A 25,327-nucleotide genomic window follows, 5' to 3' on the forward strand; every position below is an offset into this window, starting at 1 on the left:
ATTATCTTTGTTTTTTTGTAATTCACATTAATTTTACATCTTTTCGCTGTACCGATGCTGCGAAAGAACGCATTCCAGGCTGCATAAGTATCAGATAATAAAACAAATAGCGATTCCGTTGGAAAACATCCGATACGTGTGGAGAGGACACCCGGCAGGCTGGTCTTCACCAGTCAGGGCACTGACTACAGGAGTCGGGAGATCACATTGCAGTGCGAGAACACGTCTGCAAAGCCGCTGTGTTTTATGGAAAATTCCATTGAACTGGATAGCGTGTACAGGAAGTTCTGCGGGGATATTGCCAGAACTCGAGGGACTGAGTTGTGGAGAGAGTGAGGGGAGGCTGGGACTTTATTCCCTGGAGCGTATTTGTAAATTTACAGAGTTCCCATAAACACAAGACGGGCACAGACAGAGGGAATAGGCATAGTCTTTTACACAGGGTTGGGTTATCGAGAACCGGACAGCACAGGATTGCGCTGAGAGTGGGTGGAAAGGAGAACGAGAGAGAGAGATAAGGGAGACGGATGGTTCAGAGAGAACGGGGAGGGAAGTGAGAGAGAGCGGTAGAGAGGCGTCAGAACGGGGGATAGAGTTGAAAGTTGTGGACAGAGCGAGCAGAGGAAGAGTGGGCGGAGAAAGAGCGAAGAAATAAGAGGAGGTGAAGGGGTAGAGAGAAAGTTAGATGGAGCGGGAAAAAAGCGGGTAGGAGGAAATGGCGAGAAAGAAGGTGATACACAGAGAGAGAGGTTTGTCGGTGTGTGGTGGGGAGAATATGGTTGCGACAAGAGGAGGAGATGGAGTAGGAAGGAGGGGCAGAGAGCGTTGGGAGGAAAATTGAAAGGATCCAGGAGAGAGAAGGAGAGAGAAGGAGGAAAAACTGGGGTTAGTCATTTGATTCATGTCGTCTGCATTGGCTGTTGACAGAGATTGTGGATCTTTTCAGGAATCGCCGGGAGCAAAGGTGCTGACTTCTCGCAGATGAAACGCCGATCACGATTGCAAGGGTAACTCCCAGGGTACGAATAGCAGTCTTTGCAGTCCGATGTTACAGAAGACACCTTGTACAAGATAGCCAAGGCCACATTCCTGTCCAAGAGGATTAAACAATTTAAACAGAGACAAAACAGCTCCAGCAGAGAACCCGAGCCGAGACCGTCCACAAGCTAATCCCATAACATCGCTCTCTCTTAACAGCGTGTGTCAGTCCGCAAACTCATCCCACTCACCCACTCTCTCTCCACAGCCCCGTGACAGTACCCAGACAGATACCACGATCCCAATGTCTCCCGACAATCCTGTGTCATCCCCCCAATAATCGTACTGACCCAATATCACCCCACAGCCCCATGTATTCGCAAAGGAACTGACAGAACCGCCTCCAAACCACAGTCCTCTGTCAGTCCCCTACAAATCGAACAGGGCCACCCTCTCCCCTCAGAACAAACACCACTGTCCCACCGTTTCACCACAGACTTCTGGCTGTCCCGAAATGAATACCACTGGTCAACACTCTTCCCTCAACCCTATGTCGTCCCAGATTAATCCCGTTGCCCCTCCCTCGACTCAGAGCTTTGTGTCTGTCTGCGAACATATCTCACTGCACCGCGCTCTCACCATCGCCTCTGGTCCATCTCCAGACTTATACCGCTGGCACCCTCTCTCCGCATCCGTGCGTCCGTTCACAAGCTAATCCCATCAACACACTCTGTGCCCACCGCTCTGTATCGGTCTCCAAACTAATCCAGTTGTCCTACTCTTGCCCCTCAGATCTATGTCATTCACCAAACTATTCCCGCTGTTGCTCCCTCTCCTCACAACCCAGCGACTATCTCCAAAATAATCCCACTTCACCGCGCTCTCCACCCCGACATGCGTCAGTAACAACATAATCTCCGTGTACTGATCTCTCCCCACGGCCTCCTGACAGTATCGGAAATAATTCCACTGCCCTGTCTTTCCCCGACAAACACGCAGGCCCGAAAAAGTTCCCTTTGTACCACACTCTCCCGACAACCTAGTGTAGTCTAATCGTAAACTAATCCCATTTTCTCCCGTCAGGACTATGTCGATGCCCAACTCTCACCCCACAGATCAGTCCAAATCTCACCAGTTCTCGCATTTTCCAATCCAATATGAACGGTCTCCGTCCACAAGTTTGCGGGAGACAAAGTTCTGAGAAATTAAAATTATTTGATTTACGCCAAAAATAGAAAACTGTTGACGGAGCTTCTTTCAGTTTATTTACAACCGGAATTGTGATGGGACGGTGCGGAGAGAGCTTCATTCGGTTTCTGACCGCGGGAGTGTGTGATGGGATGGAGTCGAGAGTGCTTTACTCTGAGTCTGATACCAGGAGTGTGTGATAGGGTGGTGAGGAGGGAGCTTCAATCTATGTGTGGCCCCTGGAGTGTGTGAGGGCATACTGTGAAAGGACTTAATAGTGTGCCTGATACCGGGAGTGTGTGATGGGACGGTGTGGAGGGAGCTTCACTCTGTGTATGGCCCCTGGAGTCTGTGATGGGACGGTGTGGAGGGAGCTTCACTCTGCGTCTGATCCCGGCAGAGCGTCATGGCATACTGTGAAGGGGACTTAATAGTGCGTCTGGTAGCGGGAGTATGTGTGGAGGGATCTTCACTCTGTGTCTGACCCCGGGAGTGTGTGATGGGACGGTGTGGAGGGAGCTTCACTCTGTGTCTGACCCCGGGATTGTGTAATGGGACGGTGTGGAGGGAGATTCACTCTGTGTCTAAGCCTGGGAGTGTGTGATGGGACGGTGTGTAGGGAGATTCACTCTGTGTCTAATCCCGGGAATGTTTGACGGGACAGTGAGGAGGGAGATTCACTCTGGTCTGACTCCAGGAATGTGTGCTGGGAGTGTATTGTGAGTTTTCACTCTGTATCTGACCTCGGTGGTGTGTGTTGATTACTGTGTTACTGCGGGATCTTCTCGTGGCGTGACACATACCGCTTCATCCCTTGAATTGATTTCGAGAAGCCTTGAATCACTGTTTGAACATTCTTGCATCGCTCTGAAGGAAGATGTGTCAACCGTGGAGACATAATAACACCGGTCTTTATTTCTGATCCAGTGCTTGGAACACGGTTGATCTGGAAATCAGGAATACGGAACAATGAATCTCCCTCCGCACCCTCCCATGGCAGACACACGCCCGGGGTGAGACACACAATGCGGCTCCCTCCACACTCTCGCTTCGCATACACCGTGGACCAGACACATCGTCAAAATCCCACCACACCGTTTCATCGCACACACGCAGCTGAGACGCAAGGTGTAGCTCATTCCACACCGACCCATCACATATCTCGGCTCTCTCTCTCCCCCCCCCTCTCTCTCTCTCTCTCTCTCTCTCTCTCTCTCTCTGTGATGAGGAGCGGGCAAGGGCGATGTCGTTTTACCTCTGCTACTCGTCAGAAATTGGCAAATTTCAGCCTTCGATTCAAGAGTCCAGTTCAACTCATAGTCCTGCTGTTGATATTGCAACTGTGTTCTCTTCATCTCCCTGCACTGTTCCCAAAGTAGCTGGTATTTTATGTCGGAGATGATAGGAGACTGAAGAATCTGTGATACTGCGAGAGATGGCCAAGGATTTTCAGCATTTACAGTGACATGTGAGACAGCAGTACTTTACTGGGCGGGTCGCGGAAAGAGGTATGTCAGTGTCATGGTGTGGTGGTGTGGGGTTCATACTCAGGAGTGTGTAGGCGTCACGGTGACGAGTGCTATGTTACAGTGAGAATGTAATGGTTTCGTGTCCCAGTGGTGGGTTTGTATGTCACGGTACTGATCGTGTATGTGCCACAGTAAGGGGCCTGTTAGTATCAGGAATGAGGGGCCTATCGGTGTCACAGTCCAGGGCGCGCTGCCACCGTGAGGTGTGAGTTTGTGTCAGTATCACGGTGATGCTTGTTTCCGTGTCACAGTGAGGGGCATGTCGGTGTTGCGGTGAGGGCACAAGCAACAAGGACAGATGAGCAGCAGTGGCTAGGATTTCTGCGAAAACTGAGCGAAATGCAAGACAGATATATTCCAAATAAGAAAACATTATCGTATAGAAGAAAGACACTACCATGGCTGACAAGTGAAGTCAGAGCCGAAGTAAAAGCAAAAGAGAGGGCACAGAAGGACGCCAAAGCTAGTGGGAACATGGAGGACTTCCGAGTTTTTTAAAATCTTGCAGAAGGAAACTAAGAAGGTCATAAGGAAGGAAAAGATGAATTATGAAAAGCAGCTTGTGACCAATATCAAAGAAGATACGAACAGTTTTTTTTTTTTTTTGAATATATCAACGGTAAAAGGGAGCCGAGGGTAGATATGGGCCCAATAGAGAATAATGCTGGAAATATTTTAATGAGAAGGAGCATTGGAACTGAATGCGTATTTTGCATCAGTTTTCACAGAGGAATTCGTCTGCAGTATACGGGACATTCAAGAGTGTCAAGGGAATGAAATTTGTGCAGTGACAATTACGGCAGAGAAGATGCTCAGGAAGCTTAATGGTCTGAGGGTGCAAAAATCTCCTGGACCTGATGGAATGCACCCTCGGGTTATGATGGAAGCAGCTGGAGAGGTTGCGGACACATTGCCGATTATCTTTCAAGAATCGATAGATTCTGGCATTGTACCGGCTGACTGGAAAATTGCAGACGTTATTCCGCTCTTTAAGAAGAGTGGCAGGCAGAAAAAAAAGAAACTTTTGGTCTGTGAGCCTGGCAACTTTGATTTGGAAGTTGGTGGAATCGGTTGATCGGAGTAGGACTGCACAGTACCTGGAGGCACAGGAGAAGAGAGGCCAACGCCAGCGTGTTTTCCTCAAAGGAATATCCTGCCTAACAAACCTAGGGCAATTCTTTGAGGAAATTACAAGGACGGTACATAAAGGAGATGCAGTAGACATGGTGCACTTGGATTTTCAGAAGGCCTTTGACAAGATGCCGCTCATGAGGCTGCCTATAAAAATAAGAGACGATGAAAATAAGAGGCTCAGAGATTAAGGAAGCAAAGGCTTTACTCTTTGGAGAGAAGGAGGATGAGAGGAGATATGATGGATCTGTACAAGATAATAAGAGGAATAGTTAGAGTGGATAGCCAGTGCCTCTTCCCCAGGGCACCACTGCTCAATACAAGAGGACATGGCTTTAAGGTGAGGGCTGGGAAGTTCAAGGGGGATATTAGAGGAAGTTTTTTGTACTCAGAGAGTGGTTGGTGGTGGAATGCACTGCCTGAGTCAGTGGTGGAGGCAGATACACTAGTGAAGTTTAAGAGACTACTAGACGGGTATATGGAGGAACCTAAGGTGGGGGCTTATATGGGAGGCAGGGTTTGAGGGTCGGCACAACATTGTGGGCCGAAGGGCCTGTACTGTGCTGTACTATTCTATGTTCTATGTTCTCTGGAATTATAGGGAGGTTATTAGCATGGCTCGGGCATTGGCAGGTTAGCAAAGAAAAAAAATGGGCATAAATGAATTAATTTCTGGCTGGCTGCCGGTTACCCGTGGAGTTTACACCCGTCGGTGTTGGGACCGCTGATTTTTACGACGGATTCATTGATTTGGACAACGGTATTGATTGATTAGTGCCTAAACCTGCCGATGATACAAGAGCGGGTAGTGTTGAGGAGGCAGAGAACCTGCAAAGAGAATTAGATAGTTTCGGGGAATGGGCAAAGAAACGTTTAATGAAATACAATGACAGAAAGTGTATGATCATGTATTTTGGTAGCAGAAATAAACAGGCAGACTATTATTTAGGTTCGCAGGGAATTCAAAATGCAGAAATGCAAAGGGACTTTGGTGTCCTTGTGCAAATATCAAACAGATGAACATCCAGGTTGAGTTGATGTTGAAAACGGGAATGCAATGTGGGCATTCATTCCTAGAGTTATAGAGGTATGGAAACCCGGTTTCGCTCCCCCTACAAAGCCTCGTCACACATTGCCTGGATGAGACACAGAGTGAATCTTTCTCCCCATGGCCTCATCCCACATTCCAGCGGTCAGACCTGGAGTGACGATCACTGCACACCGTACCGTCACGCTTTTCCGGGGTCAGATACTGGGTGTTTCTCCTTCCACACTGTCTCATCACACACTCCCAGGGTCAGACACCGCGTGAAGCTCCCTCCACAGCGCCCCTGACATACTCCCTGGGTCAGAGAACAGAATATAGATCCCTCCACAAAGTCCAATCACACACAGCCTTGGTCAGACGCACTGTCAATCACTCTCTCCGCGACCCCATCAAACACCCCAGCGGTCAGACACGGAAAGAAACTCCCTCAGCACACACGACAAATGTCAGAGGGAGAGTAATTCTCCCTCTACGTCTTCTCATCACATCACCGAGGAAAGTGTCAGACACCCCCTGGTGAGTCACAGATTGAAGCTCTCTCTGAGCAGCCCACACCATGCCGGGCACACTCACGGGGTCAGACTCCCTCCACAACATCCAATCACCCAATCCGGTGTCAGAAAGAGTGAGTGGCCCTCTGCGCTATCCCATCACACATTCCTGGATTCAGACACAGAGATTAACTGCCTCTCCACGGTCCCATCACACATTCCCGGATTCAGACACAGAGTGAGGCTCCATCCACACAATCCCATCAGACACTCACTGATTCAGACACTGAACGAAGCTCCCACTGCACCGTCCCCTCACTCACTCCCGGAAGTCAGAGACAGACTGAAGCCACACCGTCCCATCAGACACTCCCGGGGTCAGATACAGAGTGAAGCCTTCTCTGCAGAATTCCGTCACATCCTCCTAGATTTTACAAAGTGAAAATCATTCTACATGGTACCATAACAGACTTCAGGGATCAGGCATGTGGTGAAGCTCTCTGGGTGCTGTCCCACTGTCAGATACAGAGTGAAGCTGGATCCATCCAGTCCCATCAGAGATTCCCTGATTCAGACATAGAGTGAAGCTGTGATGTTACGTCTCAAATTCCCGTCATCTGTCACAATGAATCCACCTCCACAGCGCCGCATCACACTCTCCTGGGTTTCGTGATAGAGTTAAACTTCCACCAGGCTTCACCATCACACACTCAGCCTGTCAAACACAGAGTGAATCTCCCTCCATACCACCTCTTCACACGCTCCCGATGTCAAGCACAGAGTGAGCTTCATCTCTCTATGCCTACCCTGTGATGAGGAGCGGGTTAAAGAGGGGGATGATGCCTCACCTCTTTTGCTGGTCAATAGATCACAGATCTGAGCCTTGATTTCGTTGACAGATCTGTCTTTCCTTCCTGTCCAAGTACAGTTTCGGTCAGAGGTGATCATAGACTGACGAATCTGTGATACTGGGAGAGATGGTGAAGGATGTGTATCGTTTACAGTGACACGTGAGTCAGCGTCATGCTACCGAACGGGTCACAGAGAGTGTTGTGTGATTGTCACGGTGAATGGTGTCACAGTGAACGATGTGCTGGTGGCACAGTGTGAGACGTCTGCGCAAACATGAGGAGCGTGTCTGTCTCAAGCTGAGGGATATATCAATGACCTGGTGAAGGTTTTGTTGTTGATACAATGGGGTCTGTGTCAGTATCGTGGTGATGATTGATTCCCTGTCTGACAGCGGGCCGTGTCCTACATTCTGTGAAGGAGGTGTCGGTGCCACTGTGATAGGAGTTTCTGTGCCCCGGCGAGAAGTGTGCCGGGTTACAATGAAGTGTATCTCCACGTCACGGCGAAGGAAATGTCAGAGTGCGGGAAATTTTAGAATGACAGTTCTGGCGATGTCACAGTGAGTGGAGTGTCTGTGTATTGTGTGGGTGTTGGTCTCATTGAGAGGACTGTGTCTGTGTCATCGTGAGAAGCATGTCATGGCCACGCTGTGTGTGACAGTCTCAGGCTGACGCGTGTGTCTGTCGGTGTCATGGAGAGTACTATGTCTGTGTCATTGTGTATTTAGGTGCCGGTATCACGGTAAGGGGTTTGCCTGTGTCAGGGTGAAGTGTGGGTAGTTGCCTCAGTGAGCGGTGTATCAGTGTTATGTTGAGGGGCAATGCTGTCTCGGTAAGGGGTGTTACAGTGACGTGTGAGTCTTTGTCACGGCGCGGAGCTGGGCGGTTCGCTTTGAGGAGCCTGTCGGTGTCACAGTGCGTGGTGCCTTAGTGTCACGGTAAAGGGCATGTCGGTGTCACAGTCAGCTGTGTTTGGAGTCCCCTTAGCCAGGTTCTCTGGGAGAGATCCGGCTGGGAAATCGCAGATATCTTCGATTCAAAGGTTGAGGTTAACTCATGGACTGGTAGTCGACATTGGCGTTGGTTCCTGTTCATCTCCTGATATTCTTCCCTGAGGAGTTTGTAGTTTCGGTCGGAGCTGCTCTGAGATGGTGAGATATGTTTGGCGTTGACACTGTGTCAGCGTCAATCTACTAATCGGGTCACGAGGAGTGCTGTGTCAGTGACACGATGAGAGTGTCACACCGAGGGGTGTGTTGGTGGCACAGTGAGGGGTGTCGGAGCCACCGTGAGGTACGTGTCTGGGACACGCTGAGGGGTATATCACGGTACCAGCGTGGTTTTTGTTGGTGTCACGATGGGGGCTGCGTCAGTATCGCAGTGATAATTGATTCCCTGTCACAGCGAGTCGATGTTTCAGTGAGGGATGTGTAACTGTCACTGTGACAGGCGTTTCTGGGTCCGAATGAGAGGTGTACCCGGTCACATCGCGGTGTATCTCTGTGTCACGGTGAGAGATATGTCGAGGTCACAGTGGCAAGTTTGTCGGTGTTGCAGTGAGACGAGCGTCTGTGTCGTAGTGTGCGGTGTATTGGTGTTTAAGAGGGAAAATGTCGTTGTCACGGTGAGGGGTGTGTCTGTGTAACGGGGAAGGATCTGTTGTGGTCACAGTGGATGTGTCAGTGTCATAGTAAGTTTAATGTTGTTGTCACGGTGAGGACTGAGTGGGTGACACACTGAGGGTCTTTTCGGTGTGATGGCGGGGGTTGAGTCTTTGTGACGGTGACTGTTATGTCGGTGTTTTGGTGGAGCGGCCGCCATGATAGGAGGTGACTCGGTTTCAAAGTGATGGTCGTGTCTGTGTCACAGTGAGGGATGTGTCCACGTCACAGTGTGTGACGTGTCGGAGCCAAGGCGAGGGGCGTGACAGTGTTACAGTGAATCGTTATTACATTATGTTGTGTGTTGGTATCACGTTGCGGGATATATCGGTACCATGTTGAGGGATGTGTTGGTGGGGGTTGTGTCGGTGTCACGGTGAGGGGTGAGTCGTGGTCATGCTGAGAGACCCGTCAGTCCCACAGTGAGGAATGTGTTGACATCACCGTAAAGGGTGTTTCTGGTATATGTTGAGAATGTGTCGCTATTACAGTCGCCATTTTTATTTTCTACGGTTTAGTCGTTCCGACCGTTGTTCAACTCACCATGAATCCACCAGCAGATCCCTGTGATAACGAGGGCCGTTGTTAAAACGCAGATTAGCCATGTTCTTGAGTCTGATCTGTCTCTTGTTGCGGGTCGTTCATTGCCCATGTGGTCTGAGGAAAAATCGTTCCTTGACATTGTCAATCCATCATCATATTCCCTGACCTACCCCTCCTCTGCTCTTCCCACCTTCTGAGTTCAAATCACTCTCTTTCGCTCATGCACAGCAGTGAGCGTAAATCACAGGCAGGCTTTTTCCAAGGAGATTAGGTGGGACTTCCACCAGAGGTCACAGGTTAAGGTCAGAGTTCGCTGGTCTATTATGTAGCCCGAAGAACATGGTCATACATTTCTTATTCCTTATTTCCACCCATAATGCCTCACTTCGACGACCTCCTTTGTCTGTCCTGACTGCGCAGTTCGGTGATATTTTCTCTCCCTCGTGCCGTCACCCCTCCTCCTTTAATTCCTTACGCCTTTTGACGTCTGAAAATGAGGAACCCCGAAACATTGTGCTGTCTGGCTTGCTCCTCCTGCCACCAAGTTTCAATAATGGCTACCATATCAAACGGCCAAGTGCTGATTCATGCCCTGAGCTCACCTGCCTTTATGTAAAACTTCCAACACTGAAAGATAAGCACTACGGGACACTTTCCACATCTTGCTCGACCATGTGATGCCTGCCATTTTCTGACGTCTCTGGAATATCCGTCTCCACATGGAGTCCGCTATCTGCTCTGCAGCTCTGTGTCCTATCTCCCAGCAGCTCGAGTTTAACAAACTCTGTCCAAAAACCCTCATGCTCAGTACTGGCAAACCACCCCGCTCGGATATGAGCTCTCCTCCAGATTGGGTCTAGACTGACTCATGACCCGCGTGCTAAACTGTATGGTCTTCCTATGTCCGCTCCGAGCTTCGCCGCTCCACTTGCCGCTGCCTTATATTTGTTTGCACTTGTAATGAATCCCGTCCCGTGATTGTTTGCTATTCAAACGCCGGATCTTCCGCAAAGTACTGTTTTTAATGCACACTCCCATAAAGTTTAAGTTCCAACTTTCTCGTTCCCTATCTCTGACTGGAGTCTGATTAAACGCCAAACTATCGCCTGACACTCTGCCGGTGTGAAAAAAAAGGGCGAAGCTCCCATCTTCCCTGATTCTCACCGCTCATTAATACCCAGCACTTCGGCATTCACTAATCCCGAATTATGTGTGTCTCCCGGGGATTGTGAATGTGTGGATGCCGATGGAAGCGGGGATAAGAGGAGGCCAGAGAGAGGGCGTTAAGATTCCAGCCTTTGATGCAAGTTTTATCTGTCCAAACGACCGGCCTGTGCATTCAGAGCTGTGGAGACAATCAGAATCGACAGATTAATAACCAGTGGAATGGGCCAGTTGTGAGTTCCAACATGTTGAGGTCTCTCGGAAATGGAGTTTGTCACGGACACGGGGAGGAGCGTAATGGAGTCCGGGCGTGACGGAGACATGGAGGTGTGCAGAGCAGGACGTGTGTCATTGAGTTCGGAAGTGTTTTTGAGGGGATGGGGATAATGGAGACGGTGAGGCGTGTGTCAGTGTTACAATGCAGGACGTGTCGGTGTATCATTGTCACGATGAAGAATGTGTCGTGCCACGGCGGTGAGTGTGTCAGTGTCACAAAAGCCGGTTTTTGTGCCCCGTCGAGAGCGGTGCGCCCTGTCCCATTCACAGTGTGTGTATCCCAGCCTTGTACACTAAAGTCCATCTCTCCTTCAACACTTCCCTCAATTCACAGTGTAGGCTGTTCCCTTTAACACCGACTTTAAACAGAGCTTGGGCTCAAAATTACCAAGTACATCTTTGGCAGAACAGAGCTTGGCCAAATCTACACTTTCCAGATCCTTTCTGATCGAACGTAAAATTGGCCTTGCTCCAATTTACAATCTAAACCGATGGTCAGTCCCGTACTTTTCCATACTTACGTTAAGACAAATGGCTTTACGATCAAGAGATACAAAGTGTCCACTTGCCTGGTCTCATTGCGTAGTAGGAGATCAAGTATTGCTCTCTCTCCTTGGGCTTTCTACGTACTGATTAAGGAAACTCCCCTGAATGTTTTTGACAAACTCGCTCCCACTGGTACATTTGAAATCTACGGCCCACAGTCAATACGTGTAAAGCTAAAATCACCTGTTATCGCAACGTAATGTTTCCTGCAACAGTCTGCGATCTCTCTACAGGTTTGTCACCCCGCCTCCAATAATTCCTTCCTCTTTTGACGTCTAAAAATAGGGCAACCCAAAATATCGTGCTCTCGGCTTGATGTTCCTGTCTCAATAATGGCAAAAATATTATATTTCAATGTGCTGATTCATGCCCTGAGTTCATCCGCCTTTACTTAAATCGTCCAGCATTGAAATGTACGCAGGTCAGGACATCAGTCACAACATGCTCCACAGATTGGTTCCAGCCTTTGTCTGAGGTCTTTGCAACATCTGTCTCCACAACGATAACGCTATCTGCTGGGAACTCTGAATCCCTTCTCCGTCCAACTAGAGCTTAAAAACTCTCCTCAAAACCCTCAAGTACAGTACCGGCAAACATTCCCGCTGGGACGGATTGCGGTCCTGTCCGTTAGTTTCATAACTGAATCCCTGAGCTCACTTTTTACAACCAACTTCCTGTCCATACCGATGTCGCTAATACCGATATGGAGACGGACTTCCGGCTACTCACTCACCCACTTCAGAATCATACAGAAGGAACAGTGCGCAGAGGGAAGAGGAAGCAAGGGGAGGAGAGTCGAGGCCACAGAAAGGGTGTTCAGATTGCAGCCTTTGGGCATGAACGTCTCAGTTAACATTTTCCTCTTCACGATCTCTGATTGGAGTCAGTTTAAACGCCGAAATACTCAGACCTACGACTGTGAGTCAGAGACAGAGCGAGGCTCCCTCCAGATAATCCCATCACACTCTCCTTCCACACCATACCATAACACACTCCCGGGGTCAGACAGAGAGTGAATCTCCCTGCGCAACGTCCCATCACACACTCCTGGGGTCAGGCACAGAGTGAATCTCCCTCCACACCGTCCCATCACACACTCCCGGGGTCAGACACAGAGTGAATCTCCCTCCGCACCGTCCCATCACACACTCCCGGGGTCAGGCACGGGTTGAATCTCCCTCCGCACCGTCCCATCACACACTCCCGGGGTCAGACACAGAGTGAATCTCCCTCCGCACAGTCCCATCACACACTCCAGGGGTCAGACACAGAGTGAATCTCCCTCCGCACCGTACCATCACACACTCCCAGGGTCAGACACAGAGTGAATCTCCCTCCACACGGTCCCATCACACACTCCCGGGGTCAGACACGGAGTGAATCTCCCTCCACACCGTCCCATCACACACTCCCAGGGTCAGACACAAAGTGAATCTCCCTCCGCACCGTCCCATTTACACTCCCGGGGTCAGACACAGAGTGAATCTCCCTCCACACCGTCCTTCACACACTCCCGGGATCAGACACAGAGTGAATCTGCCTTCACACCGTCCCATCACACGCTCCCGGGGTCAGACACAGAGTGAATCTCCCTCCGCGCCGTCCCATCACACACTCCCGGGGTCAGACACACAGAGTGAATCTCCCTCCGCACCGTCCCATCACACACTCCCGGGGTCAGACACAGAGTGAATCTCCCTCCACACCGTCCCATGACGCACTTCCAGGGTCAGACACGTGAGGTACCTACCGCACCATCATGTGGTGCAGAGGCACTCCACCGGCCTGTGCATGCGGAGTTGTGGAGGGTCTCAGAACCTGGTAACAGATATGCGGTGGAAGGGGAGGTGTAGCGCCAGACGTGAACTCTCCCTCATACTCCCCACAGTTGCCTGTGAACACAGAGTGCGGCAGCGACGGAGTTGGGGCTGTCTCTAGTGGATACAGCGGGTCACGGAGACGGGGTGTGCAGTAGGGCAAGTCAGGGATGACGGAGACGGGAAAGTGTGCAAGAGAGGGTGTGGGTGACGGAGACGGGGAAGTGTGCAAGACAAGGTGTGGGTGACGAGACGGGGTAGTTTAGTTTGCCAAGGAGGGAGTGGTGTCGGAGACAATAGTGATGTTCCAGAGGGAGTGCATAACGGAGACGGGGATCAGAGCAGGAGAGTAAGAGGGTGTCGGAGACGTGGAGAGTTTTGGAAACTGAGGGACTTATACATACGGGGAGTAGTGTTCCCGTGCTACGGTGATTCGTGTATCGTTCTGCCGGTATATTTGAGTGGTGGGTTCCTGTTACGGTGTCCCGATCATGAGCGTGATCGTTTCATGCCGCGGGTTCTGTCGGTGCCACCGAAGCACTGTGAAGAGTCTTTGAGTGCCTGTCACGGTGAGTGTTGTTTGTCTCGTTCACAGCCTGTGCGCTCTTTGCTGTTTTTTCCCCTGTGTTTGTCAACTTATCGTCAAATTCCTTGATCTCCCAAACCCCCTGCTCTTCCCATAGAGTGCGCTGGTAACCCCAGGGAATTTCTCAGGTAAGGACATTTTCGAGACAGCCTTCTGGGCCGGAAGGCGTGAATTGTGCTGCAAGTTTTCTATGTTTCTAACTATGTGTTCAATTCTCTGTCTGCTGTTTCTTCAGAACAGAGAACGTAGATCACAGAAGAGAGCAGACCCTTCGGCTCATAAAATCGTGATATCCCAATGAAACTAAATCCGTTCTGCCGACACAACGTCTGTCTCCCTCAATTCCCTGCACACTCACGTGCCTGTAAATAGCCTCTTAAACGCCTTTATGAACCTCCCTCCACCACCAGCGCTGGTAGCACGTTCCAATCACAACCCACTCTCTGTGACCATGCACGGAAGGGAGGATTGAAGGAGAAGGAATATGGAAGTTGGAAGGACCTAGAAATAGAAGAAGAGAGAGAGAAAAGAATGGAAGAAGGGGAAGAGTGAGGGATGACGAGTGAACAAGGAGGGAAGGGCGGGCGGATATGTTGTCAAAGATGCAGAGACTTTACTGTCCGAGAGACTTGCAACGAACACTAGCCCTCCCTCCCCTTAACCCCAACCTCCAGGTGATTCCTGGTTTGAGCGTCAGTGCTCCCGTTGCTCTGCTTATCGCCGGGTCTTCAGACCTTCAGTGCTCCAGAAACCACGGCGCGGGGACAAACCCGCAACACCCACCGAAGTAAGCGAGCCCCCTCCCTCCGAGAAGACGTTACAGCAATAGATTGACATTTTTAGACTGTGCAGTACTTATCAAAGGAAGCAGACATTCAGATATGGAAGTTTACAGGAAACTAGCTCACGCTGATCTGTATCTGAGGTTTGACTCTCCTCACCCATTGAAACATAAGCCTGGGGTTATCATTATTTCAGAGAAGTTTTGCAAGCGTTCAAATACACTAATTGACCCACCATATAGACAAAAAAAAATCGGTAAAGTATTCCCTCCGTCGTCTGCAAACTATTGGGAAGGATTGTTAAGGATAGAATCTTCGAGCATTTGGAGCAGTATCGTCTACTCAAGGATAGTCAACATGGCTTTTGAAGGGAAGGTCGTGCCTCACGAGCCATATTGAGTTTTTTGAAGAGGTAACAATTATATATTGATGAGGGTAGGGCGGTAGATGTGGTCTACATGGATTTTAGCAAGACATTTGAAAAGGTCCCTCACGAGAGACTCATCCAGAAAGTCATGAGGCATGGGATCATGGAACCGAAGCTGTTTTGATAAGATATTGGCTTAAAGGAAGGAAGCAGAGGGTAGTAGTGGAAGGATAGTTTTCTGCCTGGAGGTAGGTGACTAGTGGAGTTCCGCAAGGATCTCACCTGGGACCCCTGACTTCTGTGATTTTGGAAACTGACCTGGATGAAGAGGCGGAAAGATAGGTGTGTAAGTTTACGAATGACACGAAAATCGGAGGAGTTGCGGATGGAGCTGAAGGTTGTCGAAGGTTACAGGAGGATATATACAGGATGCAGAGTTGGGCAGAAAAGTTGCAGATAGAGTTCAATCCGGATAAGTGTGGGCTGATGCATTTTGGAAGGGCAAACCAGAAGGCTGAGTACAGGGTTAATGGTCGGTTACTTAAGAGTGTCGATGACGGAGGGATCTTGGGGTTCAAATCCATACATCCCTCAAGCTTGATTGACAAGTTGATAGGATATTACGAAGGCCTATGGGATGCTAGGCTTCATTAATAGGGGGACTGAGTTCACGAGTAGAAAGGTCATGTCTCAACCCTACAAATCTCTGGTGAGACCACACTTAGAGTATTGTGTTCAGTTCTGGTCACCTCATTATAGGAAGGATGTGGAAGCTATGGAGACGGTGCAGAGGAGATTCACCAGGATGTTGCCGGGATTGGAAAACAAGTCTTATGAGGCAAGGCTGGCAGAGCTGGGACTTTTCTTTTTGAGGCGTTGAAGGATGAGATGGGACTTGATAGAGGTCTACAAGATTATGAGAGGCATAGATATGGTGAATAGCCAGTACCTGTTTCCCAGGGCACGAACAACAAACACCAGAGGACATATGAACAAGGTTAAGCGAGGGAAGTTTAGGGGAGACATCAAGAGTTAGTTTTTTGCATCTAGTGTTGTGGGTGCCTGGAATGACTTGCCAGGAATGGCGTTGGAAGCTAATGCATTAGGGGTGTTTAAGAGCCGCATGGACAGGCACATGGATGAAAGAAAAATGGAGAGTTACAGGGTAGTGTGGGTTTAGTACGTTTTTTAGTGATATAGGGGTCGGCACAAGTGAAGTGGTCTATTTTGATAGGTCAAATATGATGGCAGAATATAGTATAAATGGTAACATTTTTGACAGTGTGGAGGTTCTTGAGGGATCTTGGGCACCGAGTGCATAGGACGCTCAAAGCAGCTGCGCAGGTTGACTCTGTGGTTAAGAAGGCGTACAGTGCATTGCCTTTCATCAACCGTGGGATTGAATTTAGGAGCCGAGAGGTAATGCTACAGTTATATAGGACCCTGGTCAGACCCCACTTGGTGTACTGTGCTCAGTTCTGATCGCCTCACGACAGGAACGATGTAGAAACCATAGAAAGGGTGCAGAGGAGATTTAACAGGATGGTGCCTGGACTGGGGATAATGCCTTATGAGAATAGGTTGAGTGAACTCAGCCTTTTCTCATTGGAGAGACGGAGGATGAAAGGCGACCTGGCAGAGGTATGTAAGCTTATAAAAGGCATTGGTGGTGTGGATAGTCAGAGGCTTTTAGCCAGCTATGAAATGGCTAGCAGGAGAGGGCACAGTTTTAAGATGCTTGGAAGTAGTTGCAAAGGAGATGTCAGGTGAATGTTTTTTTTTTACGCCGAGAGTGGTGAGTGCGTGGAATGGGCTGCCGGCGGCGGTGATGGAGGCGGATAAGATAGGGTCTTTATGAGACTGCTGGATAGGTACATGGAGCTTAGAAAAATAGAGGGCTGTGGGTAACACGAGGTAATTTGTAATGTTAGTACATGTTCGGCACAACATTGTGGCCCGAAGGCCTGTGCCGTGCTAAGGTTGTCTATGATGTTTCAGCACTGCTTAGGGTCTTCGCTGTGATAGTCTGTCATTTCTTTCATTTGACCGACCAAGGTGTACCATTTTATGTTTGTCCGGGATACACTCCAACTGCCCGGTCTCTAAACCATATCTGTAACTGATCTACGTCCCACTGAATTCTTTGTCAGTCTCCTCCGCTCTCCGCAGAACCACCTCTAGCCGTATCATATGCAAACCTACTAACCCACGCATCTGCAATTTCATCTGGATCACGTATATACATTTAAGGGCCAAGTGGTAATGTTGCAGCTATACAGGATCCTGGGCAGACCCCACGTTCAGTACTGTGCTCAGTTCCGTTCGCCTCACTATAGGAAGAACGTGGAAACCATAGAAAGGATACAGAGCAGATTAACAAGGATGTTGCTTGGATTGGGGAGCATGCCTTCTGTGAATAGAATGAGTGAACTCGGTCTTTTCTCCTTGGAGCTACGGAGGATGAGAGGTGACCTGAGATATGTGTACAAGACAATGAGAGGCATTGATCTTGTGGATAGTCAGAGGCTTTTTCCCAGGGCTGAAATGGCTAGCACGAGAGAGCATGGTTCTAAGGTGCTTGGAAGTAGGTACAGAAGAGATGTCAGGGGTAAGGTTATTTTTTGTTTTTTTATGCAGAGATTCGTGAGTGGAATGGCCAGCCGGCGGTAGTGGTGGAGGCGGAAAAGATAGGGTCTTTTAAGAGACTCCTGGATGGCTACGTGCAGCTTCGAAAAAATAGAGTGCTATGGGTAAAGCCAAGGTATTTCTAAGGTAGGGGCATTTTCAGTACAGCTTTGTGGGCCGAAGGACCTGTATTCCGCAGTAGGTATTCTATGTTTCTATGTACATCAGGCACAGGAGAGGTACTAGATACATCCGTATACACAGATCACTTTCATTGTCGTAGAACAAAGCAAATCAATAAAACAACGCAGAATGACGTGTCACAGTTACAGGGAGAGTGCAGTGCAGGCAAACCAGGTAGATCGTGAGGTCAGGTGTCCATCTGATTGTCCTAGGGGGCCGATATCAAGGGGGTAGAAGCCGTCCTTGAAACTGGTGGGACGAGCTTGCGTATCTTCCCCCACGATGGGAGACTGTCCGTGTTGGGTGGGTGTCTATGATTATGCAGCAAGCTACCAGGAGCTGTAAACAGAGTCCACGGAGGGAACATGGCAGATACCTATCTTTCGAGAGAGGCAGCAGGACGGCTGATGAGGGCAGTGTACTAGACGTGATGTATTGGGACTTCAATGAGCTATTGTTGGGCTGCTGTGCATAATAGTGCGGGGATCAGGGAGATTAGACTGACCGAGTTGATTGCGGGTGACCTGTTTGTCCTGATTGGTAGATAAAATGTACACTGACTTGGACAAGTACAGTCACAAGATCCCTGATATTAGATCACTCTGGGAGATGGAAGAGAGGAAGGCCAGAAGTGACGGAGAACAAATGGACCGGTGAGAGAGGGAGGAGGGGTGAGATAGGGAGAGTGGAAGGTGAAGGAGGGAGAGAGATACCAGATGGCCTGAAACCCAGGGGGTGTTGTCGGGCTAATGTGATCGGGAAGGACTGATCAGGCACCGACAGTGGATGTCATCTACCTAGACTTTAACAACGTCTCAGATGATACACTACTGTGGAGGATGATGGTACAGGGGTCGGGAGGTCACGATGCAGTTGTACGGTGACGCCGCACTTGTTCAGTGCTGGTCGCCAGGATATCGGAAAGGCCAAAGAGCTGGAAGGCTTACGAGGATGTTGGACTCGGGGGTGTGAGGCATGGAGAGAGGTCGGGCAGATCGGGGCTTAATTCCTTGGAGCGCAGGGGTGACCTTGCACAGGTGTATAAAACCACGAAGGGCGCAGGCAGGGTGAATGTGCACAGACCTTCCTTACTTCCGGGGTATGGGGAACCAGAAGGTATAGAATTGAGGTGAGAGTCGATGGCGAGGAGGGAAAAGATGTGTAAACGGTGGGGGGTGGGGGTGGTGGTGCTAGAGAGAACGAAGAAGGCGAAAGAGAGGCGAGAGATAGGGAGGGGAGGAAATAGGGGAGGAGAGAGTGGAAGGAGGGAGTGGGGAGAGTGGAGGGACGGCGAAGAGTGGAGAGATGGGGAGAAAGAAGGGCAGAGATGGGGCAAGGTTTGTAGGAGTGTGGTGAGGGAGAATCGGGAAGCGAGCAAAAGAGGAGAATGGGGTAGGGGAGGGGCAGAGAGGGTGGGTGGGTAATGTGAGGGTGGAGGAAAGAGAGGGAGGAGAACAAGGATTTTGCCGGACTCGAGGAGCTGATTGATGGAGGGAGGTCGGGCAGGTTAGGGTGACCATACAAACCCGTATAAAACCACGAGCTGTGAATGCGTACAGTTACTTTCTCTAGACTTGGAGCATCGAGGACCAGAGAGCACAGGTCTAAGGTGAGAGGGGAAAGGGATGTAATTGGGGAGCCGAGTGACAACTTTTTGTGACCCACATGGTGCTCAGTCTATGTCACGACCTGACAGAGGAAGTGGTCGAAGCAGATGCATTGTAAACTTGGTCCCTTGGGTGTATAACACAAGACCCCTCCAAAATGACGTCATTTCTGCGAACTCTGACCTGTTTTATCAGTGGTTGGCAGCCCGCCGGGTCCCGAGGTAATGGGAGGATCCTCGTCCTCATCGATGCGGTGTTCCTCTTTCCGAAAGTTCAGCTCTGAGTAGGTGGAGTTCAGACCAGCTGGGAGATAGAGTCGGACAGGCAAATGAGGAAGAGAGTAAGAGCGGTAGAGAATGGGGGAGGGAGTCGGGGAGAGAGAGAAGACAGAATGGGTGATGAAAGAGAGAGAGAGGGATAAGTGAGGGGGAGAGACGGGGTGAGACAGCGAGAGAGATAGAAAGTGAAGGAGAAGGGGAATGAGAGAGGACAGAGATGTGGAGACAGAGAGAAGGCGAAAACGATGGACAGAGAGGGGAGAGAGCGATGTGGGCAATGGGCAGGGAAAAGCGTGAGAAAGAATGGGGAAAGAGAACGGGTAGAGAAAGGGGAGAGAGTGGGAAAAGGGCAGACGGGGAGATTGTGTCGGAAACCGCGGACTGAGAGGTTTAAGAGGAATGAAAAGGGAGACCGAAGGAGGGTAGAAGACAGAACAGGAGAATTTCAGAGAGACGGGAAAGAGCGGAGGGGAGTGCGTCGGGGAGCGGGAGAGGGGTGTGGGTAGAGAGGAGGAGAAGGCGTGGAGGGGAGATGAGCGGCAAAGTTAGGGAGAGAGGGAGGTGGGAAGAACGGGAGGGGTGGATGGGGTGCGGATGAAAGTGAGCAGAGAGAGAGGGAAAGAGTGCCGGGGGAGACCGAGAGTGGGACAGACGATGACTGTGACAGAGGAGAGACGAGACAGAGAGGGGGCAATGAGAAGGGGCGAAGAGACGGGACAGTAGAAGACATTAGGGGAAATACTGTGAGGCGGGACAGGGGAAGGGGGAGAGAGGAGACTGGGTGAGAGAAGGGGTAACAGGGTAAAGAGAGTGGGGTTAGTAAAGGGAGAGAGTGGTTAAGGTTTTATACGGCGTTCCCTCCTCACCGTCTGTCCACCGTCCTCCATCCTCACCACCCCGACACGGCTCTAACTCATCTCCAGACCCCTGCCCACTGCGCAACACTCCGCACCGACCATCAAAGAGTGTTCCCCCCTCATCACATCTCTCACGCGTTCCCTCTGTCGTATTACAAGACACGGAATCATTAGGATCAACTGTGCGCTTGTCCTGAGATGTCTCGACAGGATTGGAGACATCAGCTAAACAGGGTGCACCAACAAAGATAAAACTGACCTCGATCAGTTCGGACCCGGGGACGAGAGCCGGTCTTGAAATTAATGTCCGCATACGATACATCAGGTTCAACTGCGGACAGAATATCGAGAATCAGACACTGAGTGATGCTCCCTCCACACCGTCCCATCACACACTCCCGGGGTCAGACTCAGAGTGAATCTCCCTCCACACCGTCCCATCACACACTCCCGGGGTCAGACTCAGAGTGAATCTCCCTCCACACTGTCCCATCACACACTCCCGGGGTCAGAAACATAGTGAATCTCCCTCCACACCGTCCCATCACACACTCCCGGGGTCAGAAACATAGTGAATCTCCCTCCACACCGTCCCATCACACACTCCCGGGGTCTGACACAAAGTGAATCTCCCTCCACACCGTCCCGTCACACACTCCCGGGGTCTGACACAGAGTGATGCTCCCTCTACACCGTCCCATCACACACTCCCGGGGTCTGACACAGAGTGAATCTCCCTCCACACCGCCCTATCACACACTCCCGGGGTCAGACACAGAGTGAGCCTCCATCCACACTCTCGCATTACAGACCCCGTGGTCATACACAGTGAAATCCCTGAACACCATGGCTTTACGGATTCTCGAGGTCACATACAGAGTGAAACTCCCTCCACAATGTCCGACCACACACTCCCGCAGTCAGACACAGAGTAAAACTCCCTCCACACCTTCTCATCACGCTCTCACGGGATTAGACACGGACTGACGCTCCCTCCACACCGTCCCATCACAAACTCCCAGGGACAGACACAGTGTGAAGCACCTTCAACACTGTCCAATCACACACTCCAGGGGTCAGCCACCCAGTGGAGCTCACTCCAGGCATACCATCACACACTCCCCCCGACAAACACAGAGGAAAGCTACCTCGACACCGTCCCACCACACACTCCCGAGGTCAGACAGAGAGTAACTATCCGTCCACACCGTCTCATCACACACTCCCGGGGTCAGGCACAATATAAAGCTCCTTCCACACTGTCCCAACACAGAGTCACGTGGTCAGAGACCCGGTGGTGCTCCCTCCTCACCATTCGCATCACACACTAACCCTGTCAGAAAATGCAAAACTACCTCCACACCGTCCCAACACATACTCCTATGGTGAGACACAGAGAGAATTTCTCTTCACACTGTTCCATCACACACTCACGGGTTCGGATACAGAATGAGCTATCTCCACAGAGTCTCATGACATACACTCGGGGTCAGAAACAGAATGCAACATCCTCCACTCCGTCCCATCACACACTCCCGGGGACAGACACAATGTGAAGCTCCTTCCACAACGTCCCATCACACACTCCCGGGGTTAGAAACCTCGTGGAGCTCCCTCAACACCATCCCATCGTAAACTCCCTCAGTCGGACATAGAGTAAAACTACCTCCACACCGTCTCATCACATAATCCCGTGGTCAAATACAGAGAGAATCTCCCTTCACACCGCACCATCACATACTCCAGGGTCAGACGCAGAGAGAAGCTCCCTGTACACTGTCCCATCACGCACTCCAGGGGTCAGACACATAGTGAATCTCCCTCCACACCGTCCCATCACACACTCCCGGGGTCAGAAACATAGTGAATCTCCCTCCACACCGTCCCATCACACACTCCCGGGGTCTGACACAAAGTGAATCTCCCTCCACACCGTCCCGTCACACACTCCCGGGGTCTGACACAGAGTGATGCTCCCTCTACACCGTCCCATCACACACTCCCGGGGTCTGACACAGAGTGAATCTCCCTCCACACCGCCCTATCACACACTCCCGGGGTCAGACACAGAGTGAGCCTCCATCCACACTCTCGCATTACAGACCCCGTGGTCATACACAGTGAAATCCCTGAACACCATGGCTTTACGGATTCTCGAGGTCACATACAGAGTGAAACTCCCTCCACAATGTCCGACCACACACTCCCGCAGTCAGACACAGAGTAAAACTCCCTCCACACCTTCTCATCACGCTCTCACGGGATTAGACACGGACTGACGCTCCCTCCACACCGTCCCATCACAAACTCCCAGGGACAGACACAGTGTGAAGCACCTTCAACACTGTCCAATCACACACTCCAGGGGTCAGCCACCCAGTGGAGCTCACTCCAGGCATACCATCACACACTCCCCCCGACAAACACAGAGGAAAGCTACCTCGACACCGTCCCACCACACACTCCCGAGGTCAGACAGAGAGTAACTATCCGTCCACACCGTCTCATCACACACTCCCGGGGTCAGGCACAATATAAAGCTCCTTCCACACTGTCCCAACACAGAGTCACGTGGTCAGAGACCCGGTGGTGCTCCCTCCTCACCATTCGCATCACACACTAACCCTGTCAGAAAATGCAAAACTACCTCCACACCGTCCCAACACATACTCCTATGGTGAGACACAGAGAGAATTTCTCTTCACACTGTCCCATCACACACTCACGGGGTCAGACTCAAAGTGGAGCTCCCTCCACACCGTCCCATGACACACTCTCCCAGTCGGACAGAGAATAAAACTACCTCCACACCGTCCCAACACACGCTCCCTTTTCCAGGCGTAAAGAGATTCTCCCTCCACAAAGTCTCATTAAACACTCACGGGATTACATACGGAATCATGCCCACTCCAGACTATCCCATCACACAATCTCGGGGTCAGACACAGAGTGAAGATCCTTCCAAACCGTCCCATCAAACCGTCACGGGGTCAGACACCTAGTGCAGCTCCCTGTACACCATTATATCACACACTCCCCCAGTCAGACACAGAGTAAAACAACCTAAACAACTTCCCATCACACAATCCCATGGTCAGAAACAGTGTCAATCTCCCTCCACAACGTGTCATCATACACTAACGGGGTTAAAAATGGAGTGACGCTCACTCCACACCGTCCCATCGCACACTTTTCGGGTCAGACACAGAATCAATACCCCTCAACACCGTCTCATCACACAATCCCGTGGTCAGACATAGATGAAGCTTCCTCCAGACACTAATTGACACAGTCCGGGGATCAGGCACAGAAGTAAGCTCCATCAACACCGTCCCATCACCCACTCTCGGGGTCAGACACAGAGGGAGATCCCTGCGCACCCTCCCATTACACACTCACGTGGTCAGAAACGGAATGATTCTCCCTCCTACCGTTTCATCACTCACTCCCGGGGTCAGACACAGAGTGTTGCTCCCTCCACAAAATCGAATCACAAACACACGGGGTCAGACACAGAGTGAATCTCCCTCCACACCGTCCAATCACACAGTCCCGGTGTCAGACACAGAGTGATGATCCGTCCACACCATCGAATCACAAACACACGGGGTCTGCCACGGAGTGAGGCCCCTTAACTTAGCCCGATCAATGATTCCTGAGATCAGACACAGAGGGAAGTTCCTTCCGCACCGTTCCATTACACAATCACGGGGTCGGACCCTGAATGAGCTATCTCCACACATTCTCATGACACACACTCTGGGTCAGACACGTAGTACAGCTCCTTCTACACAGTCCCATCACACACACACACTTTGTCAACACAGAGTGAATCTCCCTCCACCCCGTACCATGACAAACTCTCGGGGTCAGACACAGAGAGAAGTTCCCTCCTCACTTTCCCATAAATCATACTCGATGTCAGACACAGACTGAAGTTCCCTCCACACCTTCCATTCGCACACTTCCGAGATAAGACACAGAGTACAGCTCTTTCCAAACCGTACCAGCACACACACCCGGGGTCAGACACACAGTGAATCTCCCTCCACACTGTCCCATCACCCACTGCCTAAGTCAGACGCAGAGTGGAGCTCCCTCCACACCGTCCAATCACACAATCCCGAGATCAGAGACAGAGTGAATCTCCCTCCCTCTGTCTCTCTGCCCCACTCACCTCGGGAAGGTGACCGTGAGTCTGTTTTTGTGAACGTCATATCCATGTAATTCTTACTGTCGTCCATCCTGTCGAGGATTCGCTGCGTTCTGAGCTCAGAAAGCGGAAGCAACCATTGTCAGAGGAAGCTCGTGTTGACACTTAGGTCAGACCGACACCAGCGTGCACCAGAGAAAGGGCTGATAAAGAGAGAGGCCGAGAGCAGGCAGAGGAAGTGCCGGGCAGCAGGGAGATGGACTGTGTGTGAGCGGTTGGAACCTCTTCTCACCGCGCGAATAGTATCCCATCCACCGACCCTCACCCGCGGTTGGTTTCGGTTTTAGTTGTCGGACCCTCCCACTGCTCTACTCACCGCTGGAGATTCAGACCCTCTGTGCGTGAGAAACCACGGCCCCAGAATAAATACCCAACACCCACCGAAGTGAGCGAACCCTCTCCTTCCGAGTGAAATGAACAACTCATTTGAGTCTCTCTCTCAATTCTACACCAAATTTACACCACAAGAACTTGCCAACAACAGACTGCCATTTTTGGACCATCAAATAAACTGGGCATGCAGCTGTTGAGGTTTACAGGAAACCAACGCATGCTGATCGGTGTCTACGTCTTCACTCTCGTCTCCAATTCGAAAACAACTTGGGG

General features: G+C 50.7%; 1 protein-coding gene across 1 annotated transcript; it reads right to left on the minus strand.

Annotated features, from left to right (window-relative positions):
* Positions 1-24,758, minus strand: LOC140207301 (uncharacterized). Its single transcript, XM_072275798.1, has 8 exons — positions 24,686-24,758; positions 20,768-20,839; positions 19,557-19,676; positions 9,421-9,534; positions 7,214-7,333; positions 2,970-3,112; positions 2,111-2,175; positions 1-1,089 (listed from the first exon to the last, which is right to left on the minus strand). Exons 1-8 carry the CDS (start codon positions 24,750-24,752, stop codon positions 900-902), a joined length of 891 nt encoding a protein of 296 aa, XP_072131899.1. The 5' UTR covers positions 24,753-24,758; the 3' UTR covers positions 1-899.
* Between the last annotated feature and the right edge of the window lie 569 nt (positions 24,759-25,327).

The sequence above is a fragment of the Mobula birostris genome, chromosome 13, assembly GCF_030028105.1.
Source record: "Mobula birostris isolate sMobBir1 chromosome 13, sMobBir1.hap1, whole genome shotgun sequence".
NCBI classification, from domain to species: Eukaryota; Metazoa; Chordata; class Chondrichthyes; order Myliobatiformes; family Myliobatidae; genus Mobula; species Mobula birostris.